General features: G+C 38.8%; 1 protein-coding gene across 2 annotated transcripts in view; it reads left to right on the top strand.

Moving 5' to 3' along the window:
• The window catches only part of ADAMTSL2 (ADAMTS like 2), a 1,179,463-nt gene that overhangs the window by 668,802 nt on the left and 494,700 nt on the right, over nt 1-15,961 (top strand). For both annotated transcript variants that reach the window (XM_044058888.1, XM_044058887.1), the window contains exon 10: nt 11,713-12,064. In XM_044058888.1, the coding sequence (XP_043914823.1) occupies nt 11,713-12,064 (352 nt within the window). The remainder of the gene's footprint in view (nt 1-11,712; nt 12,065-15,961) is intronic.

Genomic DNA, 15,961 nt, shown 5'->3' with positions numbered 1-15,961 from the left:
GTTCCATCTGAGATGGGGATTGCTGAAGGAAGGCTCAGTTTGGGGCTTTCCCGTTGGTAATTTGCCTTAAAACTGTTGAAATTCACCTGCATTTAAGCCTTGTGTTTGCATGTAGCTGTGCATTGCACAATGCGGGTTAGCTGTGCCCTCTATAAATGCAAATGCCTGGAAACTTAAATTTTCTCTAGACATTTGTCAGTAGGACCCTCCCAAGTCTCCAGTTGTTCTGCAGGCAACTCAACTGCACCTAGAGAAGCTTTGCCACAGCTCTTCACCCTAAACCATCAAAAGAATAAGCCCTTTTTTTATTCCTACACCATAAACTGATCTAACTTACCCAGTCCCCAACAGTACTACGGTATAAACCTGCCGTTATGGATGGTCAATTTCCCACCACTTCTCTGGCCATCCTCATTGACTTGGGCATCCTGAGGCAGTGTAGTAATTGCCTCATGTATACTGACAACCACTTAGCCCTGAAACTAATAAATACCGTATGTGAGAGATGTAATTACACTATCACTTTGGAAACAATCCTCTCATGTAGCAAAAAGAAGACATAAGACAGGTTGTCAACTCACTCACTTCACCTCTCACTCAAGTTCAGAACACAACACATAAACCCACATATGCGGAGGCACTCACTAGAAGCCTTAGAAAAGATCAGAGACCTCCCAAGCACGAATTGTCTGCACACACTTCAACATGTATAGAAACCACTGCACATAACAACAGACATACCAGTGTCTCACCAAATAAGCCCCTAAGGCAAAACACTTCAAAACCTAATGTCCTAGTCATAGGAGATTCCATAGTGAGACACACAGATGTCCCCCTCACCAGCTTGGACAAGGAGAAGGTCACAGTCAGCTGCCTATCAGGTGCCAGGATCCATCAGATTATGCATTCCCTCAGATCACTCAACAAGAACTGCCATGACTCTGTCATTGTCCATGTTGGGGTGAATGACTTGAGACATACCTCCATGGACTATATGAAGAGAGAGATGACTGAACTCTCAGATTATATGTCCCAGGCAGCTATGACCCTAAGCAGCATTCTACCTTCACCTAGGATGATGCCAAAATATAAACAAAAAATGATTGACTTCAACAATTGGCTTAGCTTCTGTTGTCATTCCAGGGGGATCTAGCATTTGTCAGCCTGGGAAGACATGGTCTGCAGGCCATGCTGCTTTGCCAGAGATGGTCTGCATCTGTCTCAACCGAGCTTTCAGATATTGGCTAAGGTGCTTACCTTCCCCATAGTGCTTTTTTAGGCAATATCAAACTGACAAAAGTTCTGACAGCAAAATCTACTCAAGACTAACTCAAGGTTCTGTTGCTTAATGATGGGAGTCTAAACATGAAACTGAACTCCTCAAAGCGTTTCTCAAATTGGAAGAAGCTGTCTGTGCAGTCGCATGGTTCAAGGCCACAGAGAGCACCCCAGCTGTGCAAGGCTGCAATGCCTTACACACGTTCCAACCTCAGAATGGGCATGTAAGAACCAAAGGTGGAGGTGTATCCATCTTCATTAAAGCCAAGTACACCTCAAGATTGGTCAAATAGTACAACTCACTCAAACTACTCCATGCCCAAATAACTATAGGGGGAAACACCCTACCACATCATTGCTAGCTGTAGGTCCCCCTCCATGAACAAAAAAAAAAAAAGAACAATGCCTACCTGGACTTTCTGGAGTGGCTCACCATGCAGCCCAACACCTTAGTCATGGGAGATTTCAGTTATCCTCCATCGACTGGGTAACATGCTCACCCAGAGGTTCCTGGACTTTGTCAATGCAAATGTTCTGGAACAGATAGTCTACACCCTCACAAGGGGCTGTGTTGTGCTGACATAGTACTCACCAACATGGGTAGTCACTGCACTGCCCCCTGTGTGATGCCTTTTCTGGTAAGGTCGGACCATATATCACTCTTATTTAAAGTAACTATTGAACCTACACCCCCAAATAAGCAAAAATCTAAGGAACTTCTCCAAAGCAAACTACAGCCTACTGAGTGATGGTATATAAAGTTTTATATCCCCTGCAATCACAGGCGATAATGACTCCTGTGCAGAGCTGTACACAAATGCCCTGTATAATCATCTTAGCAACTGTATAGACTCAGATGTACCCGATCAGATTAAAACCCAGCCCCCCTCCCGAAAAAATCAAGCCACCTTGGTAGATATCTAGTATAAACAGATTGTATAACAAAAGGAAAAAACGGATGCCCAAAAAGCAAGAGGCAACTGCCTCTGCAGAAGAAGAATTCCCTCCACAGATTGAACAAGCAAATCAGAAGTCTTGTAAAGTCCTCTAATTATGAAGATAAAATAGCATCTCTAGCCAAGGACAATCATAAGGCATTCTTTAACTACCTCTAAAATCTAAAAGACAATGCCAGCTATGTGCCAAATTGGTAGCAGATGGTACCACTCACACTATACCAGAGGAAATTCCCATCCTGCTAGCTGACAGATTTGGTACAGACTTCACCCTCCTATCCCCACCAGCCATACCCCAAAGCTTATCTGACACCAGTTCTCTACTTAGTATCTCTAGAGATTGTTATATCTGTGCTGTCCAAGGCCAAAAACATGGCCTCAATGGGGCCAGATAACATCCCATGTTGCCTACTAAGCAATCTAAAACCGGACCTAGCTGACACCACTTGACTTTCTCTTTAACCATAGCATGAATACTGACTTTATACCAGCAAAATGGAGAACAGCAACAGTAATCCCTTTGCTTGAAGAGAGGCCATCAACCAACCCTTGGAACTGTTGACCCATAAGTCTAACCAGCCTCATTTGCAAGGCCATGGAAAGGATCATTGTAGACATTATCAACAAGGACACAGGTGACCTTCAAACTCTACACCCAATCCAGTTTGGCTTTGTTAAGGGTAGATCATGCTTATTCAACCTGGTAAATGAGTTTGAGAAAGTCACCAAAGCTCTTGATGAAGGTAAGACAGTGCATACTGCCTATCTGGACATAGCCAAGGCCTTTGACACCATCCACTACTCTGGTATAATTTAAAAACTCTCCCAGCTAGGTGTTAACCCTTACATCATTAAATTGTATTTAACTGGTTCACCAACAGAACACATATTGTCAAAACTGGTGACTCCACCTCTACCAGTAAGACCCATCACCAGTAGCGTACTGCAAGGATATCTACTGGACCCTTTACTATTTGGAATCTGTTTCTTGGAATGATGAAAATAAAGGCAGTCAGGCCACCAGGCTGAGTCACACTTTAATAAAATCACAAATAAAATCCACAGTACATAAGCGCTTTCGGGTCAAGCCCTTCATCAGATAACTAACACATCCAACAAAGCCAGTTTAAAATGCACCATTAGCCAATCATGTCTCAGTATTGCACCCTCCTTCTTTTCAGGGCGGGCTTAAGTGGTATAACCCCATTTAGACCAGGAACTTTGTCTGCTGCTAGTTCTATAATTCATCTCATCTCATTATACTCTATGTGATTAACCAAATCCCCTCCCCTAATATTAATATGCATGATCTGCAGGACCATAAATTTGAATGTATGTTTCGGGTTGCTTTTTACATGTTAATAAAGTACATTGTGTGCACTCTGTATTCTTATATCAGACACGTGTTTCAAAAGGGTTTATATTAAAATCATGAAGAGGCGTTACATTGAATGCCTCCTGAGTGACACAAAGATCAAATGGTCAAAGCAGCAATTTCTTTCCCTGGGAAAGAAATCACTAGCACCAAACACACACACACACACACACACACACACACACACACACACACACACACACACACAAAATTTAAAACATAGCTAAGTGTGGGGCTTTGCCCCCCACACCCCACAAAGTGCTTATGTGCTGTGGATTTTATTTGTGATTTTAGCATTGTTGCCTCACAGCAAGAGGTTCTCCCATTCAATTCTCAGCTGGAGCGCCTTCTGTGTGGAGTCTGCATGTCCTCCCCGCAGTCGAGTGGCGTTCGAAAGACATGCGTGAATGGGCGTGCCTTCATTGAAGGTTGGGTGTTGGGTTGGCATCTTGGCACCATAAAAATCACCTGCCAATCATTAGCAGACCGGAGTTCTGCTGTGGTGACCCCTAACTGGGAAAAGCCAAAAGAAAAACAACATTAAAGTGTGACTCAGCCTGCTGGCCTGACTGCCTTTATTTTCATCATTCATTTGACTGGTCTTGGGCAGTGGACCTTAAGTGGAAGACTTCATATACATTTTTTCATTTGTCTGTCTATTTCTTGGAAGTCCAGACTAAAGCAGACAGCCTTTGGCTTGCGAAGTTCACTGATGATTGTAAACTAGGCACAATCATTGAGTCCCCCAATGATGTTAACATATTATAGGAGGGGCTAACGCAAACAAATAACTGGTGCCAAAGTCAATGTCAAACTAAAAGCAAAAAGTGCACTATTATCCCATTTGGTATAGCAGAATTCCCCACTAATTACAGAATTGGCAGAACAACAAACTCCAGAATGGCTGAGCGGAAGCAATAATTCCAATGCTGTTGCAAAAAATACCAAGTTTATTCCACCACAAACCACGAACCACAACGTATAACACCAACGTATAACACAAGCGCTTTCTCTTGGATCCTTCCGAGCTTTATCAAGTGACAATAAAAGCAGCAAAAATAACAATTTATATACATTCGCTTAATTGCAAGTTAATTCATTAAATATGTAAATGATTTCTTAAAGTTGCAGTATTTTACATCCAGTTACTTAAAAAATGTTTGTTTAAAAGTATGAACATTGTTTCATACACTGTATCTTGATAACCTACAGTGCTATATTGCTTGAAATTCACGTGGGAATTTTTGTCTTGTTTTTAAAAACATAACTTATACAATACATTTAATTGCATCATATCCAAATCTAGCTCAATGTCTTCTAGATTTACAACATATTAAAATTGCACTTTTTGTACACAAACTTCTTGGAGAGGGAAAGGGAGGGGGAGGGGGGGGATGTGAGGGGAAGGAAAAGTGAAGATAAAGGAGGCATATTATGTTAGGAATCATATGAGATAAGCCACGCAGAATTGATATCTTTTCAATCGGCCAATACATAGTAAAAAATGTATGTAGTAGCAAACATATATAAATATGCAATAAATATACTAAAAAGGAACATTTTTCTAAAAATTGTTTTAAAAATATTTTTAAAAATTGGTTTTAAGGAAATAAGTCAATAAATATGGGGGTCTTCCTATACTGCATGTTAAAGTCTAGCTCTCCTCAGTTTTAAAACTGAGCTTATACTTAAAGTGTCATTTAAACCTGGGGTTTTATTCACATCTAATCTCAGTTGCCAGATTAACTCTTTGGATTCCAAAACAGCTTCCCAGTCTCCACCCCTTTCATTCTGTAGCACTTGTTCAAGAATTATAAATTTGAGGTTGTAATTTGGACAATTTAGTGAATGCTTGTAAAAGGCATTATTTTCCTTCTTTTTCTCTATGTCATAAGAGTGTTCATATAGTCTTTTTCTGAACTCTCTCTCCGTCTTTCCAATGTAAAAACTGTTGCACGTGGTGCACAATCCTAAATACACTACTCCTTTTGTGCTACAAGTGTAATGTCCCTGTGGCTTAATATCAAACTTCCTTGCCTTTAAAAATAAATGGGAGTCATGAATCACCATATTACATTGTTTACAAGCACCACATTTGTAAGTTCCTTTTTTGACACTGCGTCTGTTAGTCTGTGGGTGTGGTCTTCTCTCAAATATTTCTTTGAGGTTGGGACCTTTCTTTCTAATAAATTGTGGTTTGCTTTCCAATGTAGAGTTAAAATCATCATGTATTTTTAGAATAGACCAATGTTTCAATATAGACTGTTCTATTCCAATATTGTCATTGGAAAAAGTATATGCAAAACCACAACCTTTTTCTATACTTTCTTTCCTCACTGAATCTTGCATTGAGTTTGTAAGCCCAACACCTAACAGTGGCTTGTAAGAACTACTTCTTAGGTTGGTGACTTCCTGTGTAAGGGTGGATAATAGGTCCAATGGATATCCACGCTTCAAAAACATACTATGTAGTTTAGTGATTTCATCCTCAAAATCGTCAATTTTACTACACATTCTACAGGCCCTAATCAATTGTCCTTTTACAATCCCTTTTTTCTGGTAAAAGGGGTGCTGGCTGGTAAAATGTAGCAAGGAATTCGAAAAAGTTGGCAGAACCCCTATAAGTTCAAACCCAGTGGTGGAAGATCTGGGAACATAGGTCAACAGCAATATGTACTTTGACCCCAGGTTTCCATGGTGGTAAGGAAAGCATTCTACATTGCACAACTCATAAGTAAAGGCGTCACTAGCAGGTCTAAGGCTGTTATAATCCCACTTTACTCAACCCTAATCAGACCATTAATAGAGTACAATGCCCCTGTCTGCATGCATCTCACCTGACACCTGCAGCAACTGGAGAGACTGCAGAGGCTTCTCACTAAGAAGATACAAGGCCTCCAAACCATGACCTACATGGATAGACTGAAAGCATTGTCACTGTGCTCTGTATCATATAGAGTATTGAGAGGCAACTTGTGTCTGGCCTAGTGGGCAGTCTGTGACCCCTAGCTGATGGAAATGCTACACATCCGCAAATCAGATGGCACTAGAGTCGCTCACTCTAGGGATCTCAACCTTGCCAGTAACATTAACAGAATATGTTGGAGAGACGAGTACGTCCCCCAGAGATTGCTGCTGCTCTGGAATAAACTTCCAATTCATATGAAGCAAAGCTACTCAATGACCCTATTCAAGTGCATCCTGGACAAATGGATGAGTGAAAGCAAATTTATCTGTGCCTGGCACCCATGGGCAGGGGTAGTCAGTGTTGATCTGTAAAGTACATCCGTCTAACCAAGGACAATTGGGGCAACCAGGGATTAACATGGCTAGGGTTATAAAAGCTGTAGAGCCAGTAGTCTGGTAACCTGCAGTGAACTATAAGTTTGAAGATTAACAATACGAAAAACTTGTAAGGTAAAATAAACCAGCTAAACCTTGACTGGATACACGAACACCTTTAATACAAAGTTTAACATCCACTTTCACTGAGCGCTTTCACCCATTAAACATCATGGGTTTCATCAGAGTTTATTTTACCTTATAAGTTTGAAGATGTTTGGTTTCCTGCATTCTTGTCTGTTTTGTTTTTTCTATGTGATTTTTGCCCCCATAACTGTGACCATCAATCCCCTTCCCTTGATCAGACAGTATCCATTCATTCCTATGTACTGGGGATTCCACCCAGAGCTAAGGGGAGAGCTGTGTATGTGTGTGTGTGTGTGTGGGGGGGGGGTGCATCATTAAAGCAGCCAGAAGGGTGCTTTGTGCTCTTACTGTCATCCTGGAAATAAGTGTATTTGGACAGCCTGACCCTACATGCTGCTTGTGGTGTCCCACAGTGTTCTGCTCATCTGACTGCATGCCTCTGCTCACTCACTTTGAAAGCTACCATCTGTCAATGGCTTGCTGAGTCTAATGCCTACCCCACAGACTACTCGTCTGCAATGCCACCCCTCTTCTGAAGGATAACAGCGGTGTCTGCAACCAGCACTGTCCCTCCCTCCCCTCGAGGGTGGATTTTGACCATCCTTCCTGATAGCATTATTAAGCACTCAAGTAGCTAGTGAAAGCAGTGCACCTGTGCATAACCAGGGCTTTATCTCTGCATTCCACTGGTGTTGGTGCAATACATTCCTGCATGTTGCTGCAGAAGACACCACATTAGTAACTCTCTTACTTTTTTTTGAAGAGGAGCAACACATATCTGCAGCATTTAGATGAAATTTCCATCACAGAAAGAACTTGCCATTTATTAGACAAGTTTTCTTTAAATGCTCACCAGGTCCTACACTGTGTATAAATACATATATCACTGAACTCAAGAACTGGACCTCATTAGGTCAGTCATTGAATATAATGCCCCCTTTGGCATGTATCTGTTCAAACAGATGCAACAATTGGAACACCCCTTCTAAAAGGATACAAGGCCTAAATAACATGTCCTATATGAACCGACTCAAAGCTCTGTCACTACACATGGTATCCTACAGACTACAAAGAGGTGACCTGTGTCTGGCATTTAAGAATTATTATTGTAAGTAAATAAATACACATATGGGGCATTTTGGAAGAAAGAATAAATAGTTCAAAGAGCTGTAATTTTATGTGCAGTTTTTCTAGACTAAGACTTTAGAAAATGAATAAAATTAATAAAGAAAAGATACAATATTATTTGGAGGTTGTGGATTATTATTATTATTATTATTATTATTATTATTATTATTTGAGGTTCACATGTGGATTCTACTATAAAAAGAAAGGATGAACTTTACTAGAAATAATTGAGAAGGGGAATGATTAGTGTAGTAAGTATACTTTTTCTGGTAAGAGTCATAAGACTATACCTATAAAAAGGAAAATTACACGTTAGCATAAAGAGGGGTGGCCACAGTGGTGCAGCAGTTAGCATTGTCACCTCACAGCAAGAGGTTTGCCAGTTCGATTCTCGGCTGGGGTGCCTTCTGTGTGGAGTCTGCATGTCCTCCCTATGGTCGCTTGGGTTGCATCTGGGTGCTCTGGTTTCCTCCCACATCCCAAAGACATGCTGTAGGTGGATTGGACACTCTAAATTGGCCTTAGGTGTGAGTGTGTGCATGTGTGTGCCTTCCGTGGAAGGTTGGGTGCTGGGCTGGCAACTCAACACCATAAAAATTCTGCTGCCAATCATAAACAGACAGGTGATCTGCTGTGGTGACCCCTAATGGGGAAAAGCCAAAAGAAGAAGAAGAAGACACGTTAGCATAAAGAAAAAGTAATTATATGGGTCAAAACCCACATGCATCTTTGCTCTTTACAAAAGGATGTAGGGGTATAGGAAAATCTGTTTACAATGTTTCAGTGATAATTAGAGCATCTGACAAAAGTTGAAATCTGTTTTGATATCAGGATAGGATTCCATTTTGTTATGTTGGGTAATAGATTTGTAGAGTAGAAGATGTAGAGAAGGGTATATAAGAGAATAAGATTAAGAGTGCAGAATTAAAAAGATATACATAATATATAAAACAATAATTTTTGTTTCAAAGATAATTTGTAAGATGAAATGTGAATAGTTGAAAATTAAATACCATTAGATTTGTAACAGTAGAGCCGTGGTGGTACAGCAGTTAGCATTGTCGCCTCACAGCAAGAGGTTCTCCCGTTCAATTCTCGGCTGGAGTGCCTTCTGTGTGGAGTCTGCATATCCTCCCCACGGTCAAGTGACATAGGTAGGTGCGTGCCTGAATGGGTGTGCTTTCTTTGAAGGTTGGGCGTCGGGCTGGCAACTCGGCACTGTAAAAATCCACTGCCAATCATTAGCAGACCGGAGTTCCGCTGTGGTGACCCCTAATGGAAAAAAGCTGAAAAACTATTCGATTTGTAAGAGTATTCTCTTCATATTTTTTAGTTTGCATTTCTTTTACTATGATGTATGAAGAGTGCTTTTATTTTTGTGGTATTTTAAGTTTGCAGTATTTTAATATAAAGTTATCCCTGCTCTTTGCAGTGTTGTGAGATCTTTTACATTCAGCTATGGTACAACTCAGTTTAATATGTAATATGGAGGATGTAATCATATGAGTACAGAACTCTTTAAGATGCAAACTACATTGTCAGTAATGGAAAATAAATTCAAGCACCTGGTGTGAGAATAGAACCTACAGTGTTTTGATTTTTCTAGGATTAAAAGTAAATGTAATATGTGTTGAGTCAGTGACACTGGAAATAGCTGCACCTACAGAATTAAATTATCATGATATTTAGGTTGTGTTGCTTGAGAAAAGCTATGAATGGTAAGAAATAAAAAAAAAATGTGAATGTTATACTGATCTAGTTTGCAATATGCAGTCATCTATTCAATTTCGTGACCAGCCCACAGAAAAACATAATGAATGTTCTGAATAAAAGATATAGGCAAGCCAAGTATGATATTATTTTTCACTTGTTACAAATAAATTCTTGATGGAAATCAGGGGCCACACCATATTCCATTATCAAAGTAATGAAAAAAATGTTGTTGCTCCTTCAGTATATTTCTTTCTTTTTTAAAAGTGGTGCCTTGTTATAGAAGTGAGGGTAAAGTTTGCATGTGCTGGAGCAATTGCTACTGAAATGTGTTACCTTGGTATAGAATTGAGGGTATAGGAACAAAGAAGTGTGGCATTATAAGTTGCAGCACATTGCTACAGTTGCAGTTATTCACCATTTTGAAAACTGTTGAAAAATGTGTTTGGTTGTGTGGTGTTAGTATGATATAGTTTAGTAGTTTCTGGTTGTGTTTGTAGACATTGTGATTACTGCACCCCTTAAATTTAACACCAAGGGAGAACCCCACCATCCAGTTTCTGCAATCTTGTTTTGTTTGGGTTCCTTAACAAAATGTGGCTTCTGAAATTTTTGTATAATCATGATTCAGTCAATGATAAACCAAATAGTCACCCTAGACATTGCATTGCTTAGTGTGTAACACAAAGTAACTCACTTGATCCAGAATTCACTGAATCCAGTCAAGATTCCAGGGAGAAGAAGCGTATCCCAGCAAACATTTCACATAAGACAGGCATCACTATCACAGTTGATGCCAGTCTATCATTTATAATTTTACTTGTGTCTTTTTCTCCTGATCATTTCTAACATTTTTTTCTTGAATTAAATTGGCTGTAATGCTCACCATAAATTGTGTCTAGCATGTTTTTTATATTAAATCAAATCTGGAAATACCTAACATCACTGATATCTCAGTATCTGTAAGTGTATTAAATATGGATGAACATATTTATCCATCATAATGTACCTCGCATCATTTCATAAAAAGTATTAATAAATGAGCCAGACGTGTGTTACAGCTCACTAACTGGTCTCATGCAAGTACTTCCTACAGTCTTATGTGAATTCAGTGAGAACTTTGTTCATTAAATTAGATTTCCCATCTTAAAATTTTGGAAGAAAGAGAGCAACACTGAAAATATGCTGCATATCATATCTACTGTCCTGACAACATGAACAATCATGAAGATTTTTTTTATCAGTACAGCTGTTTTGTTGATACCCATTCAAAATGTGAACTGGAACAGATTTTCTCATCTGTCATAAAATCTGTACCTCCGTCTAGAACATTGCAATTATAGACTGTTTTAACGGCTATAAATCTCAGGTAAATGAATCCAAATTCATAGCACAGAACATCTTTTATTCTTTTTATGACATGAAATCCAAAGACAATACTAATAATTTTGAGTATGTGGTGTATGTCTGTACAAGGGGAAAGAATGTCTGTGTCAGGTTTGAAGTTTTAGGAGCCCCTGCAATATTGCAGCATCATTGGTATACCACATACTGCTATTTTTGCTTGCTCGGTGAAATATTGTAAATGTAGCTGCTATATTTGGTTTTCAAATAAGAGAAGACTTTAAACAGTTTAACAACTGTGTGATGTTCCTACCATGCTTTCATTTATATGAATACAAGTTTCCAGATTATCATATGTGGATTAATTGATGAATATGAGCAGTGAATACGTGCATGTGTACACACACATGTGTGTTGTATGTGTGTACAGTCTTTCAGCTGCTATTCACTAACTGACAATCAGCAAATCAACTAGATCTTATTTATTTTCAGGTATGGAACCAGAATGGGAAAACGCCACTTATAACATACGAGTACACAATCCTAAGGGACCCAAACTCCAAGAACATTCAGCCTGTCTACTACACTTTTACAGACACTGAGTCAGATATTGAAGAGGGAAAAGTTTTGGAAGAAAGTGAGACCATGGTTCTGCATCAACACAATACAACTTTCTATGAAACAATGTCAAAGGAAAATGTTGATTTGGAAAACCGAGTATTAGGAGAAGAACAGATCAGTGAAGAAATCAATCTAAGTAAAGCTCAGGAGACTAATGAGATATATGAAGAAGCTGAGTTTATAAACTGCCAAACAGAACTGCTGAAAAAGGAACGCTATAAAGGTAGGCATAACTCTAACATAACATTTACAGACTTGGCAGAGTCACTTTATCATCTCACATTGTATGGTGCAAAAATGCATCTTTGGCTGAAATAGGCAAGCCTCAGCCTTAAGTTCTCTGACACAGTTTCCTCTTTCCTGGAGTGACTACTCGCATTTCTTCTGGCTGACTTCCCCCTGACTCTTACAGCCATTTATATAAATACTACATTTTTTTTTAACTTGCTTTGATGAGTGTGGGATCATACTTTCCTATAAGAATTTTTAAAGAGGTGGTCCAGTTATGATGAAAGGATGAACCATCTCATGTGAGTAACCTGGAGCAGAAGGCAGTCCAGATACTTTTGCAATGACTCTACCAAGGTGAATCCAGATTCATAAGTCCTTCATTAGTATATCCTGGAAACATATAAATGATAAAAAAGTTGATAGTGGAAAACATTGACTGTTCCACCTCCCCAAAATAAATAAATAAAATGAAAACAAACTGCCTGTGTCCCCAAAAACCTCATCTCTCTAAATACGCTAAATGGAAGATCATGCAAACTTGGGGTGAGGGAACCTTCTTTGTCCCGATGGGTCTGCAATTTCAATGGAAACATTGTATGGATTTTACCATAACTGGAATTCACTTAAATTTATTCACAGAATTACAGTTCAATTAAAACTTGATAATTTTTATCCATGTATCCAGAAGCATCTATATTTTGCCTAAGGAATAAGGACTTCCTTTCAGTCAAGGCTATTGCTGCAGTACATAAGTATGATGTATTTTAGGAAATTCTAATCTATCCCTAAAGTTTAGATTGAGGCTTCTGAGTATGAGGTGGATACAGAACAATGGTCCAAGCATATGCCACAATATTTACAGGTTTCTACATGTCCATATTCACAGTCAAACTCAACACTCAGCCTTCTAGTTCTTAGGAGCATCACTTAATTTTTGAGTCATGCAGAAAAAAAATTGACTTGGTTTTGGAAAGATTCCCTGCTGTTTGCCATACGGGCACCAAACATTAGACTGTCCCTTAGCTAGCAGAGCTTGAGGTCTTGCAAACAACCAGTCATCTGTGTAATGTAGATATGCTGAGATATGGTAAGTCAAAGGCAAGTTTATCTATGAGTAAAAATGAGCAAAGGTGCAAGCACTGACCCTTGTGAAACACGTAAATGTTTGCTAGTTAGGCCACTTTGCATTCTATCATGACACTGCAGCTCTTGTGGGAGAGAAATGAAGCAAACTACTTTTCCAATCCATAGTTAAAGCCTTCATTAACTAGACAATTGGTGAAGAATGACCAAAATGTCAACAGCTCTTGTTAAATCCCCAAAGACTGCTCTTCTAAACTGTGCTACAGTCTTTGTCACTGTTACTTGTAATGGAGTGGAGCAGTAGCCAGATGATGTCATTGTACTACTTTGTTTAAATCCATGTTTTTGCCATGTTAAGAACCTATGCTTAACTTCTCATGAATTATGAAAAAGGGACAAATGAGTACTAATGGCCTACAATGTTCAGAATCTATGAAGTACAGGTTCTTTGATAACAACACAATGTCTTTCTTTAAAATAGGTAGTAATAACTTATGGGTTTGTAACTATATGAACACTGGTGGAAATGTAAGAAGAAGTTACAACCTCTCCTCTGCTTCCCAGTCTATTAACTTCCCCACTGGACCCCCCCAGGTGTGCTATGATGCACAAAGATAGAGAAAAAAAGAAAGAAAAAGAAAGGAGGAGGATAAATGGCAGACTTCTTGCAAAGATCAATAAGTAAGATAAATTAATCTCTGTCCTGCAGAGAACTTACACTTTTCTATTTTGTCTTGCCCTTTTAGTTATAATTTCAGAAATGATTTAAAATCTGTAATGATTCAAGCATTGCTACGCTTGCCTATGTGTTCTGAAAGGGAATAACTTACCCTGAATTTTCTTAAGGGAAGAATAGTGTATTACTTCTCTGTTGTGGATCCTTGGGGGTAGGGGTTGGGGTGGATATAAGAATGCCTGTCTCTGTAAGCATATTTAAGATGTTCTGAAGGGCCAGACAAAAAAGACTGCAACCTAAACTGCTAGTTATCACTTGACAGAGTTGCTTGATATTCTTGGACTAATGAGAAATTAGAGGCAGTGGTGGCTCATAAATACAGAAAAAATCATGGTGCCACTTGCTTTTTCAGGGTGATTGTTGACCATGTAGCTAAGAAGAATCTTTCCTTCAGAAATCAAAGTCAGACTTGCAGGCAGGTAACCATTTGAGTGAGACCATAGTGCTTCTCATAATGAGCGATGAGCAAGTTCTTTTGCCAAAGAGGTTTCTGTTAGGTGTTTCCCCTAGATTAGCACAATGCTCATGCCGTCAACATGTAGGGTCATTCTCTTATTGTAGCCTCCATTTTTGGAATGTCAAAAGGAGAACAAAAGTAGGCAGCCCCAAATTCATACATGCTGTCATCTGGTTGTGTCATGTTTCATCCATGGCCAGCTGGGAGAAATAAATCAGCATAACTAGTAAATGCTTACAAACGTTTAACCAACATTTGCCATCTAGTACAGAAGCTGATCTTCAAACCAGGCAGTTTACTGGATTAACAAATGTGAAATAACTGCAAGAGCAGTCAGGCAGAGAACATATTTCAGGCTCGATCCATTTCTTAGAAATGGGGACAATGCTTGGGGTGTGCATCGTAAAAGAGGCAAGACATTTGTCAGTTACTGACTAACATCCCCCTAGTTTTGTGATCAGTCTTAAGACCTAGTTGTTATCTGATAACAGGCTAATGCTGCAATGAGCTGGTGAAGTCACATGCAATTCTATCATGCAATAAAGTTTTTCGGCAACAGCAGAAGAAGGCAGTTAGCCTATTTAATTTGTTATTTTAGTGCATTCAACATTCTGCTTCCTCTTTGTCAGTAACTTATCGCCCCTTTTTTGTTTTTACTTGTCCATTACTCCCTTGAAAGCTCTATGGAATTTATCCATATTATAAACCACTGTCCATCTCTTATTGTTTCTAATTATAATATCTCTTCATTCCTGTAATCCCTGGGATTTCTATATTATATATGTATATATATATGTATATATATATATATATATGTAGATATATATATATATATATATATATATATATATATATATATATATATATATATATATATACATATATATATATATATATATATATATACATATATATATATATATATATATATATATATATGTATGCAAACTGGATCACTGCTGGGTCCCTTCTCTGTCTATATTTGTTACGTAATAAAATGGGAAGATGTCCAGTTCCGCTAATCTCTGGGCATTTTTTATTTTTATTTATATATAGGTGAAATGGACCACTGAGTGTCTTCTCAGTCATGACTTTGTTACCTAATAAAGTATAAAAACAGATTTTGCCCAGATGAACAAATGACTGACTAAATGAAATACAGAAAAGAAGTACTGGACAGATCTTACCAGAAGATACCTTAAAGTACAATACTTAATACAGCACACACAAGTAATTATCATCAACGACAAGCTTCCTGCTGGTGGCTTTCTTCTGAACTTTTAGTGGCCTGATGTTACTTTGCCTGTTTGTTCTCCAGAGCTGAGTGTGGTACTCAAGCTATAGCCTGGCCAAGGTAAAGTAATGAGGGAGGCTTATTTGTTTTGCATTTGTTTTTTATCACTCTGAGGGTATACACTGTTGCTGTGCCCCTGCCACATGGTTCCTGACTTTCTTTTCCCACTATCTTGCAGTCAGTTTCACTTCACCCAGCTCATACTTCACACTAGGGTTGTTGGGGCCCAGGCAAGTGCAGCACTTTGCATTTGTCTGAAATGACTTTCGCGTGTTATATTTCTGTCCAGTTTGTTAACCTTTGTATTTCCTTAAACTTT

This window comes from Protopterus annectens, chromosome 16.part0 (genome assembly GCF_019279795.1).
Source record: "Protopterus annectens isolate FY-2018-M chromosome 16.part0, PAN1.0, whole genome shotgun sequence".
Lineage (NCBI taxonomy): Eukaryota > Metazoa > Chordata > Ceratodontiformes > Protopteridae > Protopterus > Protopterus annectens.
The sequence above is the reverse complement of the archived record's forward strand: the minus strand, read 5'-3'. Positions and strand labels throughout refer to the sequence as shown.